The following is a 20,185-nucleotide window of genomic DNA, read 5'->3' as shown; positions in this document are numbered from 1 at the left end:
AGCTGATATACTGGCACTGCTGGAATACAGGCAGGCAGGTGCTGGTGGGCATGGCTGGTATACAGGCAGACTGGCGCTGGAAAGCACGGCTGGTATAAACACAGGCAAGTGTGGACATGCACGGTTGATACACAGGTAGGCAGTTGAGTTGGAAGATATAACTGTAACACAGGCTTCGCAGGCGTGGATATACAGTACAGGTATACTGAGAAACAAGCACTGGGGACCTGAGAACTAGCAAGCATGTTCAGAAACAGACTGATAACATTGCACAGGCACCTACCAGCAGGTCGAGGTGACTTAAATAGTGTCTCCCAGCCATTGGAATTTTTGGATAATTCTTTTCACTCCTCTGTCTGAAACCTAGTTGTGGCCAGTTTATGGTGAAATTATGTTCTTTCAACTACCGGATTATTGCCACAACAGTACTCACTGGAACCTTCAGTAGTTTAGAAATTGTCCTGTAATCAATGCCATCAGTATATTTTGCAACAATGAGGTTGCAAAGGTCTTGAGACAGCTCACTGGTTTTACCCTTCATGAGATGTTTTTTGTGTGGCATTCTAGTGAGAATTTCATGTCAATTACATCTTTAAAAATATAGTTACTTAGAAAATTGATGAAGTGTTCAATACTTATTTCACATGCTGTATAACAATGAGAAAATATTGACTGCACATTGAATATAGCTTTTTATTGCTTTTTGGAATAAAGACATTACTAACTGCTTATATTTTTAATTCTAGTATACTGTATTTTTCAAACTATAAAACACACCTAACCATAAGACACATCCAAGGCTTAGACAGCATAAAAAAGGAAAAGCATTGTTTTCTAATTAAATCTTCCTTGATGGTGTAAACTGGAGGGATGTGTGATGACTCAGCGTCACATGAAAATATGGCCACTAGTGTGGGGAGCGTTGAACTATTCTTAATTATGCCAGACGTACTATTCCTTTGTTCAGTAAGTCAAGGGACATGAGCCATTGTTTCATACAAGACTGTCTGGCACCCCTTTTTGTATCCCAATTTGTAGACGGTCTGCTCATTATGGATTGCATCAGCCTCCTGCAGTGTACTAGTCTGCAAAATCTGGAGGATAATTGGGCAGTCTAATTGAATAATCGAACAATGATAGAACAGCCATGTCTATCTACCCTTAATCCTGTGTGACAATGCCCTGAAATGGGAGTTGAGGGTTATAAAAAGATGACTGCTCCGGTGTGATTCCACGGGACTTCAGCATAGGGATCATGGCTCCAGCTGGTGTATTACAGAACGGTTCCACTGCCCAACAATGAGCCCACTAATGCATTTGGATAACCCAGGTTGGGACAATATGGTCACATGGCCACATACCTTGCTGTTGTCGGTCAGCCTCCTAAGCTAGCCGCTACCTCCTCTCTGGTTGCCCGCCAAAAGCAGGGTGCTGTTGGTTGGGGTAGTTGGCCCTGGATGCCCCAAAGACGCGGAGGTTCTAATCCTCGACGAGCTAGCGAAAGGGTGAGACTCCGTGACAGTGACAATCTTGTGTCCTTGCAGGGAATGTAATATATGCTGTTAACTGTTGGTGACCCAATAAAGTCTTACCGGAGTGTGCTACCCTCACCCTATGTTGTTTGAGTAGTGTTCTGACCATGGAGAAAGAGTACGAGTGTTCAGTGGGATGCGACCCAGGCCGTGTGTTCTTTCTAAAGAGAGCCAGGCCAGTGGACAAGAGCACCCACTGACCATCGTGTCTACACAGGATGAAAATTACACACATGAATACACTAGTGTAGAATAGCGATGTACTAAATCTTTTGTTAGTCTTTCTCTGAACCATGTGTTTTATTTACATATAAATTCACAGCACGAACATTATTGAGAAAAAAAGAAGAAAAAATTGTGTGGATCTACAAGTGAGGCATTTGAATTATTCCTGAAATGAACCCGAAAAGAACAGAAGGGAACTGGATATCCAGGCAAAGTAAACAATGTTTCTATTTGTGTTCACTCTCTCCCTTATAGTCTTTCAGTTTCTACTAACCCCCTTAATCCCTACACCTAGAAATGAACTCTTCATTTCTCCCTCCATCCTCCCCATTCATCTCACCTCCTCCTTGGAACTATTCCTCAATATTCACTCCTGTGTCTCCAAACACAGACAGCCACCTCATGACCTCTCCTGCTCCCACCTGCTAACACTTTCCCTGCTTCTTCTGTCTGCTGGCGATATCTCTCCAAATCCTGGTCCTCCTCACCACATCCCCACAGACACTTCCACCTCCTATCCACGATCTGCCACAAACTCTCGCAACCTTTTTAACCTTATAACCATCCGCCCAGCCACCGCCTCCCCAGTCCCATTAACAGGAGCTCTATGGAACACTCGCTCCGTGTGCAACAAACTTTCCTACATCCATGATCTTTCCTTTACTAATAAACTCCTTCAGAAAAATAATTATGGCGAGTCCCCAGAATAATTAACATCCTCAATTTATTGAAAAAAGATTAAAAGATCATACAGGTTTGGAATACATCTCAACGCGTTTCTGGCAGAAGCCCTTATTAACTGAGATACAGATTCCTTATGATACATGGTATAAAAACAAATGGTGACCAACCGTTGATCAATAAACACATATGTTAGCAATCAATCACATTTGAGAATAATCAGCATAATCACAAGGCTAAATCACAAGAAAGCCAGAGAGAAGAAGAAAAAAAACAAAACAAAAAAACCCTTAGACATTCAATTCTCTGAGATTTAATATAGATAAAGAGGCTGCCTTGTTTGTTAATAAACTCCTTCCTCGGCATCACCGAAACCTGGATCAGACCCCTCTGACATGGCCTCCCCAGCAGCACTTTCGTATGGTGGATTCCATCTTTCTCACGCCCCTCGCTCCAATGGCAAGCATAATGGAGGAGTAGGTTTTCTCCTGTCAGGCAACTGCTCCTTGACCCATTTCCCACTGCCACCCTCCATTACTCTCCCCTCGTTTGAAGTGCACTGTGTGCACATCTACTACCCCTCCAACCTCCAATTGGCCGTCGTTTACCGTCCCCAGGACCAGCCACTATCTTCTTTGACCACTTCACCACCTGACTGCTTCATTTCCTTTCCGCAGACATCCCTACTATCATCATGGGTGACTTCGACATCCCCATTGACACATCCCACCCATCTGTCTCCAAGCTTCTATCCCTCACTTCCTCCTTCGGCCTTGTTCAATGGTCTTCAGCCCCCACTCACAAAGATGGCCACACACTGGACCTCATCTTCACCTGCCTCTGTTCCCTATCCAACCTCTCTGCTCACCTCTCCCTCTTTCTGACCACAACCTACTCACATTCTCTTCCATCTCCTCTCCAGGTTCCTGAGTCTACTTCCGGAAGTGGCCGAGCGAGTGGTCCTACCACACAGCACAACAGCTGCAGCTCTGAATTCAGTCGCCCCCCTCACACATACAACAGCTCGCCCACTCAACCGGCAACCTTGGCACACCAACCTGACTAAAGAATTGCAAAGGGCCTCCAGGGTTGCTGAGCGGAAATGGAAAAGGTCCCACTCCCAATGAGCACTTCATCACATTCAAACAGTCCCTCACTACCTTCAAGTTCACACTTACTGCAACAAAACAAACATGCTTCTCATATCCTCCGTCACACAACCCTAAACAGCTATTCAAAACTTTCAATTCTCTCCTCTGTCCCCCAGCGCCTCCTCCCTCTCCTCTCATCTCAGCTGAAGACTTTGCCTTATTCTTCAAGCAGAAGATTGATAACATCAGACAAAGCTTTTGCCTAAAGTCCCCACAGCCCCTCCTCACACCTACTCAACCATCCTCCTCCAAAACTAGCTTCTCCACCATTACAGGCGATCAACTCTCCTCTTTACTCTCCAAATCACAGCTCACAACCTGCGAACATGACCCAATCTAGTTCCACCTCATCCCTAACCTCGCCATAGTCTTCATCCCAACCCTAACCCACCTTTTCAACCTGTCACTAACAACTGGTGTCTTCCCCTCACGCTTCAAACATGCCTCGATCACACCCATCCTCAAAAAGCCCTCCCTTGACCCATCCTCTCTGACTAGCTACCGCCTCATATCACTTCTTCCTTACGCCTCAAAACTACTGGAACAACACGTCCATTCTCAACTGTCCTCCACCTCTCCTCCTGCTCCCTCTTTGACCGCCTCCAATCTGGCTTCCCACCGCACCACTCCACTGAAACTGCCCTGACTAAAGTCACCAACGACCTACTAACTGCCAAATCCAAGCAAAACTACTCTGTCCTCCTCCTCCTGGACCTGTCATCTGCCTTTGACACAGTGGACCATTCCCTCTTACTACAGACTCTCTCTTCTCTTGGCATCAAAGACTTGGTCCTATCTTGAATCTCCTCATACTTAACAGACAGGACATTCAGTGTCTCTCACTCACACACCACCTCCTCATCTCGCCCCCTATCTGTCGGTGTTTCCCAAGGTTCAGTCCTAGGACCTCTGCTCTTTTCCATCTACACCTTCGGCCTGGGACAGCTCATAGAGTCCCAATGATTTCAGTATCACTTCTATGCTGATGACACACAGATCTACCATCTCTGGACCCGATATCTCCTCCCTACTAGTGTTGAGCGAATTTGTTTGGCATTTGAAATTCGGGTTCGTGCTCAAGGTTCTGGTTTGTTTGCTCCAAAAAAAATCAGCTCCGCCCATGAACATCCCTGATTTGCCAAGCTGTCATGCATATGTTATTTGCCTGACAGCATGGCAAATCAGGGATGTTCATGGGCGGAGCTGTTTTTTGGCGCGAACAGGCCGGAACCACGAACCCGAATTTGAAATGCCGAACAAATTTGCTCAACACTACTCCCTACTAACCAAAATCCCACAATGTCTGTCCGCTAAGTCATCCTTCTTCTCTGACAGATTTCTAAAACTTAACATGGATAAAACAGAATTCATCATCTTTCCACCGTCTCACTCAACCTCCCCAACTGACCTATCCATCAAAGTCAATGGCTGCCCACTCTCCCCAGTCCCGCAAGCCCGCTGCCTCCAGGTAACCCTGGACTCTAACCTCTCCTTTAAACCACATATCCAAGCCCTTTCCACTCCCTGCCGACTCCAACTCAAAAATATCTCCCGAATCCACACATTCCTCAACCACGAATCTGCAAAAACACTAGTGCACGCCTTCATCATCTCCCGCCTCAACTACTGCAACCTCTTGCTCTGTGGCCTCCCTTCTACCACTCTCGCTCCCCTCCAATCTACCCTAAACTATGCTGCCTGAGTAATCCACCTGTCCCCCCGCTATTCCCCGGCCTCTCCTCTCTGTCAATCCCTTTACTGGCTTCCCATTGCCCAGACACTCAAGTTCAAAACCCTAACCATGGCATATAAAGCCATCCACAATGTGTCTCCTCCATATATCTGTGACCTGGTCCCCAGGTACTTACCTACACGCAACCTCCAATCCTCTCAAGATCTCCTTCTCTACTCCCCTCTTTTCTCCTGTACCAGCCGCCGACTTGCATTGTTCAAAATTTATTGTAATTGTTTGTGCTATGTATATCCCTATGTAAAGCGCCATGGAATGAATGGCGCTATAATAATAAATAATAATAATAGTGGCACTCACTGGTCCTGTAAAATCCAATGTATTTATTTAACACAACATTAAAACTGGCTGCTGAGAGGGACAAAGCACATGGAAAGGATGACGCCCATTTTGCGCTAGCCTGCGCTTCAACGGGTTCTGGAAATTAAATGTTTCCCAAGGACCCGTTGAAGCGCAGACTAGCAAAAAACGGCAGTCATCCTTTCCATGTGCTCTGTTCCAGTTTTAATATTTTGTTAAATAAAGACATTGGATTTTACAGGATCGGTGAGTGCCACTTTTTTTCACATTTATGTACTTATTTATGTGAGCAACCGGTACGATCAGGCTTGATTGCTGAAGTCCAGTATTTGATATGATATAAGAACACCAAGGTAGTTGGTGCAAGCAATTTTTTCCTCTTCCAGTACGAACATTAATGAAACAGTTTACAGTGCACATATAGACACACAACACTCCTATGTGGACAGTGCACACACACTCAGCTCTGCTATATGTACAGATTTATACATACACACACACAGCTGTGCTACATGCGCACATTTCCATACACTCAGTTCATATTTAAGAGCGCTGTACATGGGATTATGACATGCTGAGAGACGAATGACATGAATTTTTGAAACCACAAGTGATCCTACACTTCCCAAAAAGGTTACGTCTAAAAAGCCTCCTGATGAACATTGAACAGGAATGGGGAAACGTGTTGGGGTCACATTACAATGGTAGCTATGTGGGGTTTCTATATATATAGTTCTGTGACAAGCTGGGATCTACTACATTTTGAATGGACTCGCTATTTACAACATGTAGAGGTATTTTGTCTGTGACAAAATTGTAGCACTATTGGCACCTTATTAGAGGCATGGAAAATTTATCAATTTGTTTCATGAACATTTGAATTCTACCTCTGTAAACATAGAAGGAGCTTTATATGTAATATAAGCTATGTGTGAATTTCATGCATGGTCATTTTATTTGCCTGTGACAACACTGTAGCACTATTGGCATCTTTTTAGAGGCATGGACACTATTATTTAGTCTCATGTCTTCACATTTGAATTACCGTATTTTTCGGACTATAAGACACACGGGACCATAAGACGCACCTAGGTTTTAGAGGAGGAAAATAGAAAAAAAAATGTAAGCAAAAAATGTGGTCATTTTTATGGGGGAGGGGGTCTGCTGCTGACACTGGTATTGGGATAATGTCCCCCAATTCTGTTAATATCCTCCATCCTTGTATGTATGGTCCCTCCTTCCTGGTATACGTGGCCCTCATCCCCATCCTGGTATACATGGCCCTCATCCCTATACTGGTATGCATGGCACCCCTTGATCCCCCCATCCTGGCATGCATGGCACCCCTTGATCCCCCATCCTGGTATGCATGGCACCCCTTGATCACCCATCCTTGTATGCATGGCACCCCTCTTCCTGGTATGCATGGCACACCTTGATCCTGGTATGCATGGCACCCCGATTCCCCCAACCTGGTATGCATGGCACCCCTTGTTCCCCCATCCTGGTATGTATGGCACCCCTTGATCCCCCATCCTGGTATGCATGGCGCCAATTGATCTCCTATCCTGGTATGTATGGCACCCCTTGATCCCCCATCCTGGTATTTATAGCACCCCTTGATTCCCCCATCCTGGTATGCATGGCACCCCTTAATCCTGGTATGCATGGCACCCCTTGAGCCCCCATCACTCTGCCCACAAAAAAAAATAAAGAATCATACTCCCCTCCTCTCTCCTTCAGTGCTGCGTTCTGCTCTGCTGCTGACACTCACTGTGAGCCGCGCATAGCAGGGTTTGCATGGCGTCCTTGCCATGCACCCTCACACAGCGTGCACACTGTAGCTGCAGTGCTGCTCCTGCTGCGCTCGGTGGTCAGTGTGCACGCTATTAAAGACCATGAATATTCACTACAACCCATGGGAGTGGGTTGTAGCGAATATTCATGAGCTTTAATAGTGGGCACACAGACCGCCGGCTGCAGCAGGAGCCGAGCTATGGTTACAGTGGGCACGCTATTAAGGAGAATGAATATTCCCTGCTCCCCACGCCCATGGGCGTGGGGAGCAGGGAATATTCATTTTCTTTAGCAGCAGGCACAGCGTAGGCTGCAGCAGGCGGCTGCTACCTCATGTGCCCCGCTCTTCCCCCGCTGTCGCTCACCCCCAGCCCCCCACCAGCCACAGAACATATGTTCGGACTTTAAGACGCACCACCCACTTTCCTCCAAAAATTTTAGAGGAAAAAAAGTGCGTCTTATAGTCCGAAAAATCCGGTATACCTCTGCAGATATTGAAGGAGCCTCTTAATGTAGTATAAGCTATACTGTTGGTTCACGCATTGTGACTTTATTTATGGATATCTTGTCTGATAACTATTTGCCAAAACTATGTTTGGTTTAATTTTTTCCTCCTGTGAGTGGTTGTAGTACCTAGGATCATCTAGGGATAATTAGGGTGATACGACAGAAAGTGGGGGTGCCACAACTTGCGCTCTTTTAGGGTGTAAACCTCAGCGGAAAGGAAGGGTAAATAATGAGGGATAACAAATAGGGAAAGGATTGAGGCTCCATCCCCACCTCCCCTACCTGCCTTTAACCCCTGATTTAATTTATATGGCCTAGGAATTGCATACATTTTTTTCATTTCTATAGTGCCAATTTGTAAAATTTGATCGGGAACATATGTAATAGTTCTTTTTTAATAAGGTATAAATAAAGTATATACATTTTAATGGAGATTTTTCTTTGTGAGACAAATTTACATACACACAGCTCTACTACATATGCACATTTACAAACACACAGCTCTGCTACATATGCACATTTACATACATACACAGCTCTGCTACATATAATGTCTGTAAAGTGCTGTGGAATATGTTAGCGTTATATAAAAATAAAGATTATTATTATATGCAAATTTGCATACACAAACACTGTGTACACATTTCCTCATTTTGCAGTTCCTTCCAGGTCATATGAATGATTACATGATCGGAAAGGTCCTTGAGCTAGTCGGGTGGAAGGTTTTTCAGCTGCTCACTCAGGACGTGCAGCTTCTGTACAGGTCCTGGTACCTTCCCCTCCTGCTCTGCACCAATCAGTTAGATACAGGTGGGGCTGGAGGAGAGAGAGCAGTTCTCTCAGTGATCAGGAAGGACACTGTCTCAGCATTCTCCTCTGTCACAGGATGCTGCCTCCAGTTTATAAGACACACTTACTTATTAACAAGATATTTTCATGCTAAAAATATGTCTTATAGGCCAAGAAATATGATACGTTCTAAAATGATTTCCCTTTCTCATTTATTAATACGTCTGTTATATCTCTTTGTACAATGTGTCAATACCACATATAGTTTATCTAAGTCTGAGTTATTTTTGATGGTCAACAAAATACAATTTTCCAGTAATTCATTTTTCACACTCTAGGTATGACAATGGCTTCTCTGTGTGGGATTTTTTACTTTTTAAGTGTTGTCCACTACATGGACAACACCTTCTCAATCCTCATGTTTGGTCCTGTTAAAATAAAAGCACTGATACAAACCTCCCATGAAGGCGTCGTTCAAGCGGTGTCAGCACTTGCGTTCCCGGGGCTCATGTGAGGTTGTTACGTCACGTGAGCTCTTCAGCCAATTAGTGCTGGCGTGATTGTCCCCATCTTCAGACAAATTGAACATCAAGTCAGAGAGCAGCCGCAGCCCTGGCTTCCTGTTGATGTTCAATGCATCTGAAGGCAGGGATAGTGAAGCCGTCCCTGATTAGACACAGGACTCATGTGATGTAACAACCTCACATGAGCCCCGGGAATGCGATTGCCGACACCGCTGGAATGGTAAATACGAGTCTTTTTATTTTAACAAGCCAAATATGAGGAATGACAAGGAATTGCCCTAATCGTGGACAACCCCTTTAAGAAAGTACAATTTTCGCTTAAAACATTTCCAACATTCTGAACATGAAAAAGGCTTCTCCCCTGTGTGCCTTCTCTGATGTTTTTTAATAGTTGATTTCCGTGTAAAACATTTCCCACATTAAAAACATGAAAAAGGCTTCTCCCCTGTGTGAACTCTTTGGTGACTAAGAAGAGATGATTTCTTCACAAAATATTTCCCACATTCTGAGCATGAAAAAGGTGTCTCCCCTGTGTGGGTTCTCTGGTGCACAACTAAACCTGCTTTCTGGTTAAAACATTTCCCACATTCTGAACATGAAAAAGGCTTTTCCCCTGTGTGGATTCTCTGGTGCCTATCAAGATGCGATTTCTGGTTAAAATATTTCCCACATTCTGAACATGAAAAAGGCTTCTCCCCTGTGTGGGTTCTCTGGTGCTTAATCAAAGCTGATTTACGGTTAAAATATTTCCCACATTCTGAACACGAAAAAGGCTTCTCCCCTGTGTGGATTCTCTTGTGGCTATAAAGATGTGATTTCCGGTTAAAATATTTCCCACATTCTGAACATGAAAAAGGCTTTTCCCCTGTGTGGATTCTCTTGTGGCTATAAAGATATGATTTCCGGTTAAAATATTTCCCACATTCTGAACATGAAAACGGCTTCTCCCATGTGTGGATTCTCTTGTGGCTATAAAGGTATGATTTCCGGTTAAAATATTTCCCACATTCTGAACAGGAATAAGGCTTCTCCCCTGAGTGAATTCTCTGGTGACCAAGAAGAATTGATTTTGTCACAAAACATTTTCCACATTTTGAACATGAAAAAGGCTTCTCCCCTGTGTGAGCTCTTTGGTGACGAAGAAGACATGATTTATTCCCAAAACATTTCCCACATTCTAAACATGAAAAAGGCTTCTCACCTGTGTGGGTTCTCTGGTGGTTAACAAAAAGTGATTTATAGTTAAAACATTTCCCACATTCTGAACAGGAAAAAGGCTTCTCCCCTGTGTGACTTCTCTGGTGTATAACAAGATTCCATTTCTGGATAAAATATTTCCCACATTCTGAACAGGAAAAAGGCTTCTCCCCTGTGTGAGTTCTCTGGTGTATAACAAGATTCCATTTCTGCATAAAATGTTTCCCACATTCTGAACAGGAAAATTGCTTCTCCCCTGTGTGGGTTCTCTGGTGCTTAACCAAATCTGATTTCTGGTTAAAACATTTTCCACATTCTGAACAGCAAAAAGGCTTCTCCCCTGTGTGTGTTCTCTGGTGCTTAACCAAATTTGATTTCCGGTTAAAATATTTCTCACATTCTGAACAGGAGTATGGCTTCTCACCTGTGTGACTTCTCTGGTGTATAGCAAGATGTGATTTCTGGTTAAAATATTTCCCACACTTGGAACAAGAAAATCTTTTCTCCACTGTGTGAATTTTTTGATGTTTAAAAAAAGGCTTTTCGAAGTGAAAATTATTTCCAGATTCTGAATGTGAAAATGGCTTCTTTGCTTTAGGAGCAATTTGTTTTTTAATTCTTATTTTTTTACTTTCATTTTCCTTAGCAGTCGGTAATGAATCAGAAGACGAGACCTGTTTCAAAGCATCAGATGACAGAACTTTGCTGTGAAGGGATGATGGTAAATCTGGAGTAATGGCATTCACTTCAATTGTATCATGTGGGATATCAAGATCATTTGATTTAAAAATTGAAGATGTCAGTTGTCCCTCTGATCTCCTGGTGAAGTCATCTGCCAAGAAGAAAAACAATTATTTTTGAATAAAATATACTTGAATTTTATATTGTTCAACATTTCTACTTAAACTGTCTGTAAAAATTGCAAGTTATATAAAAATATAGAATTATTCACTAAGACAATGACAGTTCACAATCTAATAGAAAACCTCATAGGATGAACCAGTGGAGTGCGGTGTTCAACTGTTTATTCATTCTGCTTCCAAAATACGGAATAAAAAGCCACCAAACAATGTTATGTAGGTGAAAATTATAGCAATAACAACTTCTACTGATCTCACAAAAAACAAGCCCCCACTCAGGTCCATCATCTGTCAGTGGAAAAACAGAGGTTTCCACATTATTAGTGACTAAAAGGCTCTTAAAAAGCAACATGGCTTCCATAAACCAATCCACCAATATCCGCTTCTCCCAAAGTCAAATCTCCCCCTCACTTCTGAGCCTTGCAGTGCGCCCAAACCACATTTAGCATCCATGTATTTGACATTACTATAGTGAGAAGAACCCACTTAATTTACGGTGTGTGTCTCCTGGAGCACAATCTGGGCACTATGTGTTTGGAATTAAAATAGTATTTTGGAATTTTCACTCTCCAACATCCACTACGTGCTAATTTCTAGAAAGTGCCTGTAGAGTCAAAATAGTCACTACTCCTAGGGGATTTCTACTGCTCTGGTTTTCTGCCATTTTGTCATATTAGGGCTTCTTCAAAAGAGGTGTCCCATCTCCTTTGTGTCCTGCTCTGTCACCAGGCGATGTCTTATTCATTCTGCAGGTGGTACTAGTAATGGAGGTGTCGGAGCAAGAAGCTCTAGGCGGCCCAGGCTCAGCCCAGCCACTAAGATTAGGGTGCCTGGGACCTATAGTACCATCCAGTCTGGCAGTATTGGTGTGTGTGCTGTCCAGCTTGAGTGATCAGCTTCCTGCTTTAGCCAACTGGAAAGCACCGCACCCTAGTAAAGCTCAGAGCATATTGCTGGAAGCTGCCAGATACAGGCTTGGTATCCTCTGGTTCAGTCCTCTGTACTCATCTCACAGCTTGTTTATTTGATTCCAGTTGTGACCCCGGCCCACTTACTGACCACTCTTGTGTCTTCTGATTTTGTATTTTCTCTGCCCTCCTGGTTCTGACTCGGCTACCCGACTATTCTTCTTGCCAAGTCACACCACAGAATAGCAGGTAACACCGAGGCCCAAGCTTAGGGGTCTCTGTGTAAGTCCTTGTTCATCACCCTTTAATGCTTAAAGGGTGATGAACAAGAAAATTCCTGAGATCTGGAAAACGGGGTGGATAGTGCCAAGCCTGTTCGTAGGAGCCATCTTTTCAGCTGCCAGGTGCCCATGAACAGGGCCCCAATACATTGTGTCTGCAAATTATTCCAGCAAGATCTGCATTCAAATAGCTAAAACCTTTCTTTCTTAACCTGCCATGTGCCCAGACAGAAGTGTACAACTGTATATAGGGGATTGTCAGATTCAAGAGAAGTTGGAAAATAATTTGCAAAAGTCCATTTGTTTTCTATTATCCTTTGTGAAGATTTCCAAAGTTATCACCACATAAAGTGACACACGTCAGATGTGAAAATTGGGGCCTAATTAGGAACACAAAACTGGCTGCAGGAAGAGGTTAAATCAGAGTATTTTGGACATTAACTACTGTAGTCAAAAATTGTGGCATTTGGTTTTTATACCTTGAGAAAGGCGCTGATCCCGCGCAGAAACGAGTTGGTATTAATAAAAATAGCCTCTTCATTCCTGCAGCGCAGCCTGCCTAAACGTGCCAGCTTCCATTTTTTGCCTAGTCAAAAACTGTGAGCATAGACAATAACACATCTACTAAAATGACCAAACTCAACAGTCTCCATCAGTAAAAGATGAGTAACGAGTGGTGAAACCTCTCTGGGGTAATTAGAGTATGGGGCTTGGTGGCTCTGGGCAATCTAAACTATCGTAAGGGACAATATTTTCTATCAGATGAGTTTCAAGAAGAAATATTAGACATTCAAGGAGAACTTTTTATAATAGTGCAGGGATGAGGTGTCTTACATTTAGATCTAAGGCATTTGGAAGAGGCAATGGAGATCTTTTTAAAAGACTACCAGGGAGTTACAGAGTCAAATAAGTGAGGCAGATCCCACCACAATCAAACCATCACACAGAACAAACCTGTAAAAAATAGACATAAAATAAAAGAAAATGTTACATCCCCAACAACAACATATGATATGTATGGGGGGAGAACTCCGACACTAAACCGGAGTTGCATTAATTTATGGTGGACCACTGGAGCTACTATGAGTCCTGGCCAGAAGAGTAGAGAAAGTATTAGCGCCCCCATTTCAGGAGAGATTGTGCAGTAATCTGAATTCATTAGGACCGAAAACATAATGGAATTTATGAAGTGGAGTGAATCCATGAAACCAGGACTCAAGCCATGCCAACACATCTCCTGCAGGCGTGAATAAATGTACACTACTCAAAAAAAATAAAGGGAACTCTTAAACAACAGAATATACAGTTATATGAAAAAGTTTGGGCATCCCTATTAATCTTAAGCTTAATGATTTTTAAAAATTGGTGTTTTTGCAACAGCTATTTCAGTTTGATATATGTAATAACTGTTGGACACAGTAATGTTTCTGCCTTTAAATGAGGTTTATTGTACTAACAGAAAATGTGCAATCTGCATTCAAACAAAATTTGACAGGTGCATAAGTATGGGCACCCTTATCATTTTCTTGTTTTAAATACGCCTACCTACTTTTTACTGACGTACTAAAGCACTTTTTTGGTTTTGTAACCTCATTGAGCTTTGTACTTCATAGCCAGGTGTATGCAATCATGAGAAAAGCTACTTAAAGTGGCCACTTGCAAGTTGTTCTCCTGTTTGAATCTCCTCTGAAGAGTGGCATCATAGGCTTCTCAAAACAACTGTCAAATGATCTGAAAACAAAGATTATTCAACATAGTTGTTCAGGGGAAGGATACAAAAAGCTGTCTCAGAGATTTCACTTGTCAGTTTCCACTGTGAGGAACATAGTAAGGAAATGGAAGAACACAGGGACAGTTCTTGTTAAGGCCAGAAGGCAGAGAAGAAGAATGGTGAGATCAGTCAAGGACAATCCTCAGACCACCTCCAGAGAGCTTCAGCATCAACTTGCTGCAGATGGTGTCACTGTGCATCGGTCAACTATACAACGCACTTTGCACAAGGAGAAGCTGTATGGGAGAGTGATGCGAAAGAAGCCGTTTCTGCAAGCACGCCACAAACAGAGTCGGCTGAGGAATGCAAAAGCACATTTGGAGAAGCCAATTTCTTTTTGGAAGAAGGTCCTGTGGACTGATGAAACCAAGATTGAGTTGTTTGGTCATACAAAAAGGCGTTATGCATGGCGGCAAAAAAACACAGCATTCCAAGAAAAACACTTGCAACCCACAGTAAAATTTGGTGGAGCTTCCATCATGCTTTGGGGCTGTGAGGCCAATGCCGGCACCGGGAATCTTGTTAACGTTGAGGGACGCATGGATTCCACTCAGTATCAGCAGATTCTTGACAATAATGTTCAAGAATCAGTGATAAAGTTGAAGTTATGCAGGGGATGGATCTTTCAGCAAGACAATGATCCAAAACACTGCTCCAAATCTACTCAGGCATTCATGCAGAGGAACAATTACAATGTTCTGGAATGGCCATCCCAGTCCCCAGACCTGAATATCATTGAACATCTGTGGGATCATTTGAAGAGGGCTGTCCATGCTCGGCGACCATCAAACTTAACTGAACTGGAATTGTTTTGTAAAGAGGAATGGTCAAAAATACCTTCATCCAGGATCCAGGAACTCATTAAAAGCTACAGGAAGTGACTAGAGGCTGTTATTTTTGCAAAAGGAGGATCTACTAAATATTAATGTCACTTTTCTGGTGAGGTGCCCATACTTATGCACCTGTAAAAAAAATTTAGAATGCAGATTGCACATTTTCTGTTAGTACAATAAACCTCATTTCAAGGCAGAAACATTACTGTGTCCAACAGTTATTACATATATCAAACAGAAATAGCTGTTGAAAAAACACCAATTTTTAAAAAACATTAAGCTTAAGATTAATAGGGGTGCCCAAACTTTCTCATATAACTGCAACTCCAAGTAAAACTTCTGTGAAATCAAACTGTCCACTTAGGAAGCAACACTGATTGACAATCAATTTCACATGCTGTTGTGCAAATGGAATAGACAATAGATGGAAATTATTGGCAATTATCAAGACACCCTCAATAAAGGAGTGGTTCTGCAGGTGGGGACCACAGACCATATCTCAGTACTAATGCTTTCTGGCTGATGTTTTGGTCACTTTTGAATGTTGGTTGTGGTTTCACACTCGTGGTAGCATGAGACGGACTCTACAACCCACTGAAGTTGCTCAGGTAGTTCAGTTCATCCAGGATGGTACATTAATGCGAGCTGTGGCAAGAAGGTTTGCTGTGTCTGTCAGCGTAGTGTCCAGTGGCTGGAGGCGCTACTAGCAGACAGGCCAGTACACCAGGAGAAGTGAAGGGGGCCGTAGGAGGGCAACAACCCAGCAGCAGGACCGCTACCTCCGCCTTTGTGCAAGGAGGAACTGGAGGAACACTGCAAGAGCCCTGCAAAATGACCTCCAGCAGGCCACAAATGTGCACAAACGGTTAGAAACAGACTCCATGAGGGTGGTATGAGGGCCCGACGTCCACAGATGGGGGTTGTGCTCACAGCCCAACACTGTGCAGGACACTTGGCATTTTCCACAGAGCACCAGGATTGGCAAAGTCGCCACTGGCACCCTGTGCTCTTCACAGATGAAAGCAGGTTCACACTGAGCACATGTGACAGAGTCTGGAGACGCCGTGGAGAGCGATCTGCTGCCTGCAACATCCTTCAGCATGACCGGTTTGGCAGTGGGTCAGTAATGGTGTGGGGTGGCATTTCTTTGGAGGGCCACACAGCCCTCCATGTGCTGGCCAGAGGTAGCCTGACTGCCATTAGGTTACGAGATGAGATCTTCAGACCCCTTGTGAGACCATATGCTGGTGCAGTTGACCCTAGGTTCCTCCTAACGCAGGACAATGTCAGACCTCATGTGGCAGGAGTGTGTCAGCAGTTCCTGCAAGATGAAGGCATTGAAGCTATGGACTGGCCCGCCCGTTCCCCAGACCTGAATCCGATTGAGCACATCTGGGACATCATGTCTCGCTCCATCCACCAACGTCACGTTGCACCACAGACTGTCCAGGAGTTGGCGAATGCTTTAGTCCAGGTCTGGGAGGAGATCCCACAGGAGACCATCAGCAACCTCATCAGGAGCATGCCCAGACGTTGTAGGGAGGTCATACAGGCACGTGGAGGCCACACACAATACTCAGCCTCATTTTGACTTGTTTTAAGGACATTACATCAAAGTTGGATCAGCCTGTAGTGTGTTTTTTCACTTTAATTTTGTGGGTGACTCCAAATCCAGGCCTTCATTGGTTAATAAATTTGATTTCCATTGATGATTTTTGTGTGATTTTGTTGTCAGCACATTCAGCTTTGTACAGAACAAAGTATTCAATGAGAATATTTCATTCATTCAGATCTAGGATGTGTTATTTGAGTGTTCCCTTTATTTTTTTGAGCAGTGTATATTACAACCATCAGCCACGCTCAACTTAGAGATATATCATGGCACAGGTGTAACGTTTTTTTTTTGTTTAGTTTATCACAATCCTGTTTGAAGTTAGATTTAACCCCTTAACCCCCGAGGGTGGTTTGCGCGTTAATGACCAGGCCAATTTTTACAATTCTGACCACTGTCACTTTATGAGGTAATTACTCTGGAACGCTTCAACGGATCCCCCTGATTCTGAGAATGTTTTTTCGTGACATATTGTACTTCATGATTGTGGTAAAATTTCTTCGATATCACTTTCGATTATGTGTGAAAAAAACGGAAATTTGGCGAAAATTTTGAAAATTTTGCAATTTTCAAAATTTGAATTTTAATGCCTTTAAATCAGAGAGATATGTCACACAAAAGAGTTAATAAATAACATTTCCCACATGTCTACTTTACATCAGCACAATTTTGGAACCAAATTTTTTTTTGCTAGGGAGCTATAAGGGTTAAAAGTTGACCAGCGATTTCTCATTTTTCCAACAAAATTTACAAAACCATTTTTTTAGGGACCACATCACATTTGAAGTCACTTTGAGAGGTCTTTATGACAGAAAATACCCAAAAGTGACACCATTCTAAAAACTGCACCCCTCAAGGTGCTCAAAACCACATTCAAGAAATTTATTAACCCTTCAGGTGCTTCACAGGAATTTTTGGAATGTGGAAGAAAAAAATGAACATTTAACTTTTTTCATAAAAATGTTACCTTAGACTCAATTTTTTTTATTTTCGCAGGGGTAACAAGAAAAAATGGACCCCAAAATTTGTTATGCAATTTCCCCTGGGCACGCAGATACCCTATATGTGGGGAAAAAACAAATTTGCTTGAATAATTAGCGGACGCCATGTTGCTTTTGGAGAGCCCCTGTGTGCCTAAACATTGGAGCTCTCCCACAAGTTACCCCATTTTGGAAACTAGACCCCCCAAGGCACCTATCTAGATGCATAGTGAGCACTTGGAACCCCCAGGTGCTTCACAAATTCGTAAAAATGAAAAATTTTTTTTTTTTTCCACTTTTTCATTTTTACGAATCAATTTATGAATCACCTGGGGGTTCCAAGTGCTCACTATGCATCTAGATAGGTGCCTTGGGGGTTCTAGTTTCAAAAATGGGGTCACTTGTGGGGGAGCTCCAAAGTTTAGACACACAGGGGCTCTCCAAACTCGACATGGTTCCAATTTGTTAGCGGACACCATGTCGCGTTTCGCCATATTTTGAGAGCTATAATTTTTCTATATTTCGGCTGACAGAGTCATGTGATGGCTTGTTTTTTGCGGGATGAGTTGATGTTTTTATTGGTGCCATTTTCAGGCACATGACAGTTTTTGATCGCTTTTTATTCCGATTTTTGGGAGGCAGAATAAGCAAAAAACAACAATTCAGGAATTGTTCTTTTTTTATTTTTTTATTCTGTTCCGCGTGTGGTAAAATTGATAAGGCAGCTTTATTCTTCGGGTTAGTACGTTTACAGCGGTACCACATTTATATAGTTTTTCTATGTTTTGGCGCGTTTACACAATAAAAGCTATTTTATAGAAAAAATTATTTTTTAGCATCGCTTTAGTCTGAGAGCTATAACTTTTTTATTTTGGGGCTGATGGAGCTGTATGGCGGCTTGTTTTTTGTGGGACGAGATGACGTTTTCAGCAGTTCTATTTTTATTTATATTCGTCTTTTTGATCGCGTGTTATTCCATTTTTTGTTTGGCGGTATGATGATAAAGCATTGTTTTTTGCTTCGTTTTTTATTTTTTTTACCGTGTTCACTGAAGGGGTTAACTAGTGGGACAGTTTTATAGGTCAGGTCGTTCCGGACGCGGCGATACCAAATATGTGTACTTTTATTGGTTTTTTTTTGGTTTGTTTTTTCATAATATTTATTGATGGGTACATTATATTTTTATTTTTGGTGGATTATTTTATTTTTTTTTTTCACTTTCTGACAGTTTTTTAACTTTTTTACTTTGTCCCACTATGGGACTTTCACTTTTTTTTCTCTGATTGCCTGCATGGCATAGGAATGGAGTACCATCCCGGTGCCGTGCAGGCTGTCAGAGCTGGACAGGGAGAAGATAATTTGGAGATGCACTGCGCATGTCCAAAAAATCTTCCTGCTGTCTGGTGACCCGGATGTTGTCATGACGACATCGGGTCGTCATGGCAACATCCTGAAAGCCGCGGCAGACCAGCGCTGGAGGCCGGAAGAGGAGGTGAGTATACCGATCACCTCCCCTTAGCCACCGCAATGCTGCGATCGACTTCGATCGCAGCATTGCGGGGGTTAATACGCCGGGAGCAGTGCGGGACCGCTCCCTGTATATAGTACCGGGTGTCAGCTGTGACAATCAGCTGACACCCAGCGGCGATCGCGCCCGCACAGGCTGTGTGCGGGCGCGATCGCCATGACGTACTAATATGGCACAGGCTCTTAAAGCCCAGTGCACAGACGCGTATTAGTACGTCATAGGTTGTAAAGGGGTTAAAATAAATTTTAAAGTTTAGAAAAAGGGAAACTCTGTTATTATACAGAAATTCACACTTGGCCCTCACTGCACATTTAATGTTGTTGATCATAAAAGTGAAGTTTGGCCAGAAAGACTGAACCTGGTCTTGTAGGGACCATATGAGCACATTCAGCAGCACAGAAGGGAGAGAAGGTAGATTCATGCAATAAGATATCAGGGATCTAGAAAGCCAACAGCATCATTACCGTTCGTTTTCTCTTACAGGTCCATCATAATTTTGATTTTCTCACTTGTCAGCACATATTACATACTCTGCCATTTGGCTTTGCAGTTTACAGATCTGGGCAGGTAACGGTCAGCATCTACTAATCCCAGGGGGTAGGTAGATCCTCCAGCTTGTAAGTTCTAGAGAAAATGGCTTTTAACCCCTTAAGCCCCGGAGCATTTTCCGTTTTTGCATTTTGGTTTTTTGCTCCCCTTGTTCCCAGAGCCATAGCGTTTTTATTTTTTGGTCAATATGGCCATGTGAGGGCTTATTTTTTGTGGGACGAGTTGTACTTTTCAACGCCATTACTAGTTTTACCATGTCGTGTACGGGAAAACGGGAAAAAAATTCCAAGCGCCGTGAAATTGCAAAAAAAGTGCAATACCACTGAGGTTTTTTTTGTTTGTTTTTTACCACGTTCACTGAATGCTACAACTGACCTGCCATTATTATTCTCCAGGTCATTACGAGTTTC

General features: G+C 43.0%; 2 protein-coding genes across 3 annotated transcripts in view; both read right to left on the bottom strand.

The window, feature by feature from the left end:
• The window catches only part of LOC141178597 (uncharacterized), a 164,686-nt gene that overhangs the window by 133,627 nt on the left and 10,874 nt on the right, over nucleotides 1-20,185 (bottom strand). The window lies entirely within an intron of this gene.
• LOC141178595 (uncharacterized) overlaps nucleotides 7,994-20,185 on the bottom strand; it is a 43,255-nt gene continuing 31,063 nt past the window's right edge. The window contains exon 7 of the mRNA XM_073660477.1: nucleotides 7,994-11,285. Within this exon, the coding sequence (XP_073516578.1) occupies nucleotides 9,676-11,285 (1,610 nt within the window). The 3' untranslated portion in view covers nucleotides 7,994-9,675. The remainder of the gene's footprint in view (nucleotides 11,286-20,185) is intronic.

The sequence above is a fragment of the Phyllobates terribilis genome, unplaced genomic scaffold (genome assembly GCF_046119375.1).
Source record: "Phyllobates terribilis strain yellow unplaced genomic scaffold, ASM4611937v1 Scaffold_29__1_contigs__length_15306474, whole genome shotgun sequence".
NCBI classification, from domain to species: Eukaryota; Metazoa; Chordata; class Amphibia; order Anura; family Dendrobatidae; genus Phyllobates; species Phyllobates terribilis.
The sequence above is the reverse complement of the archived record's forward strand: the minus strand, read 5'-3'. Positions and strand labels throughout refer to the sequence as shown.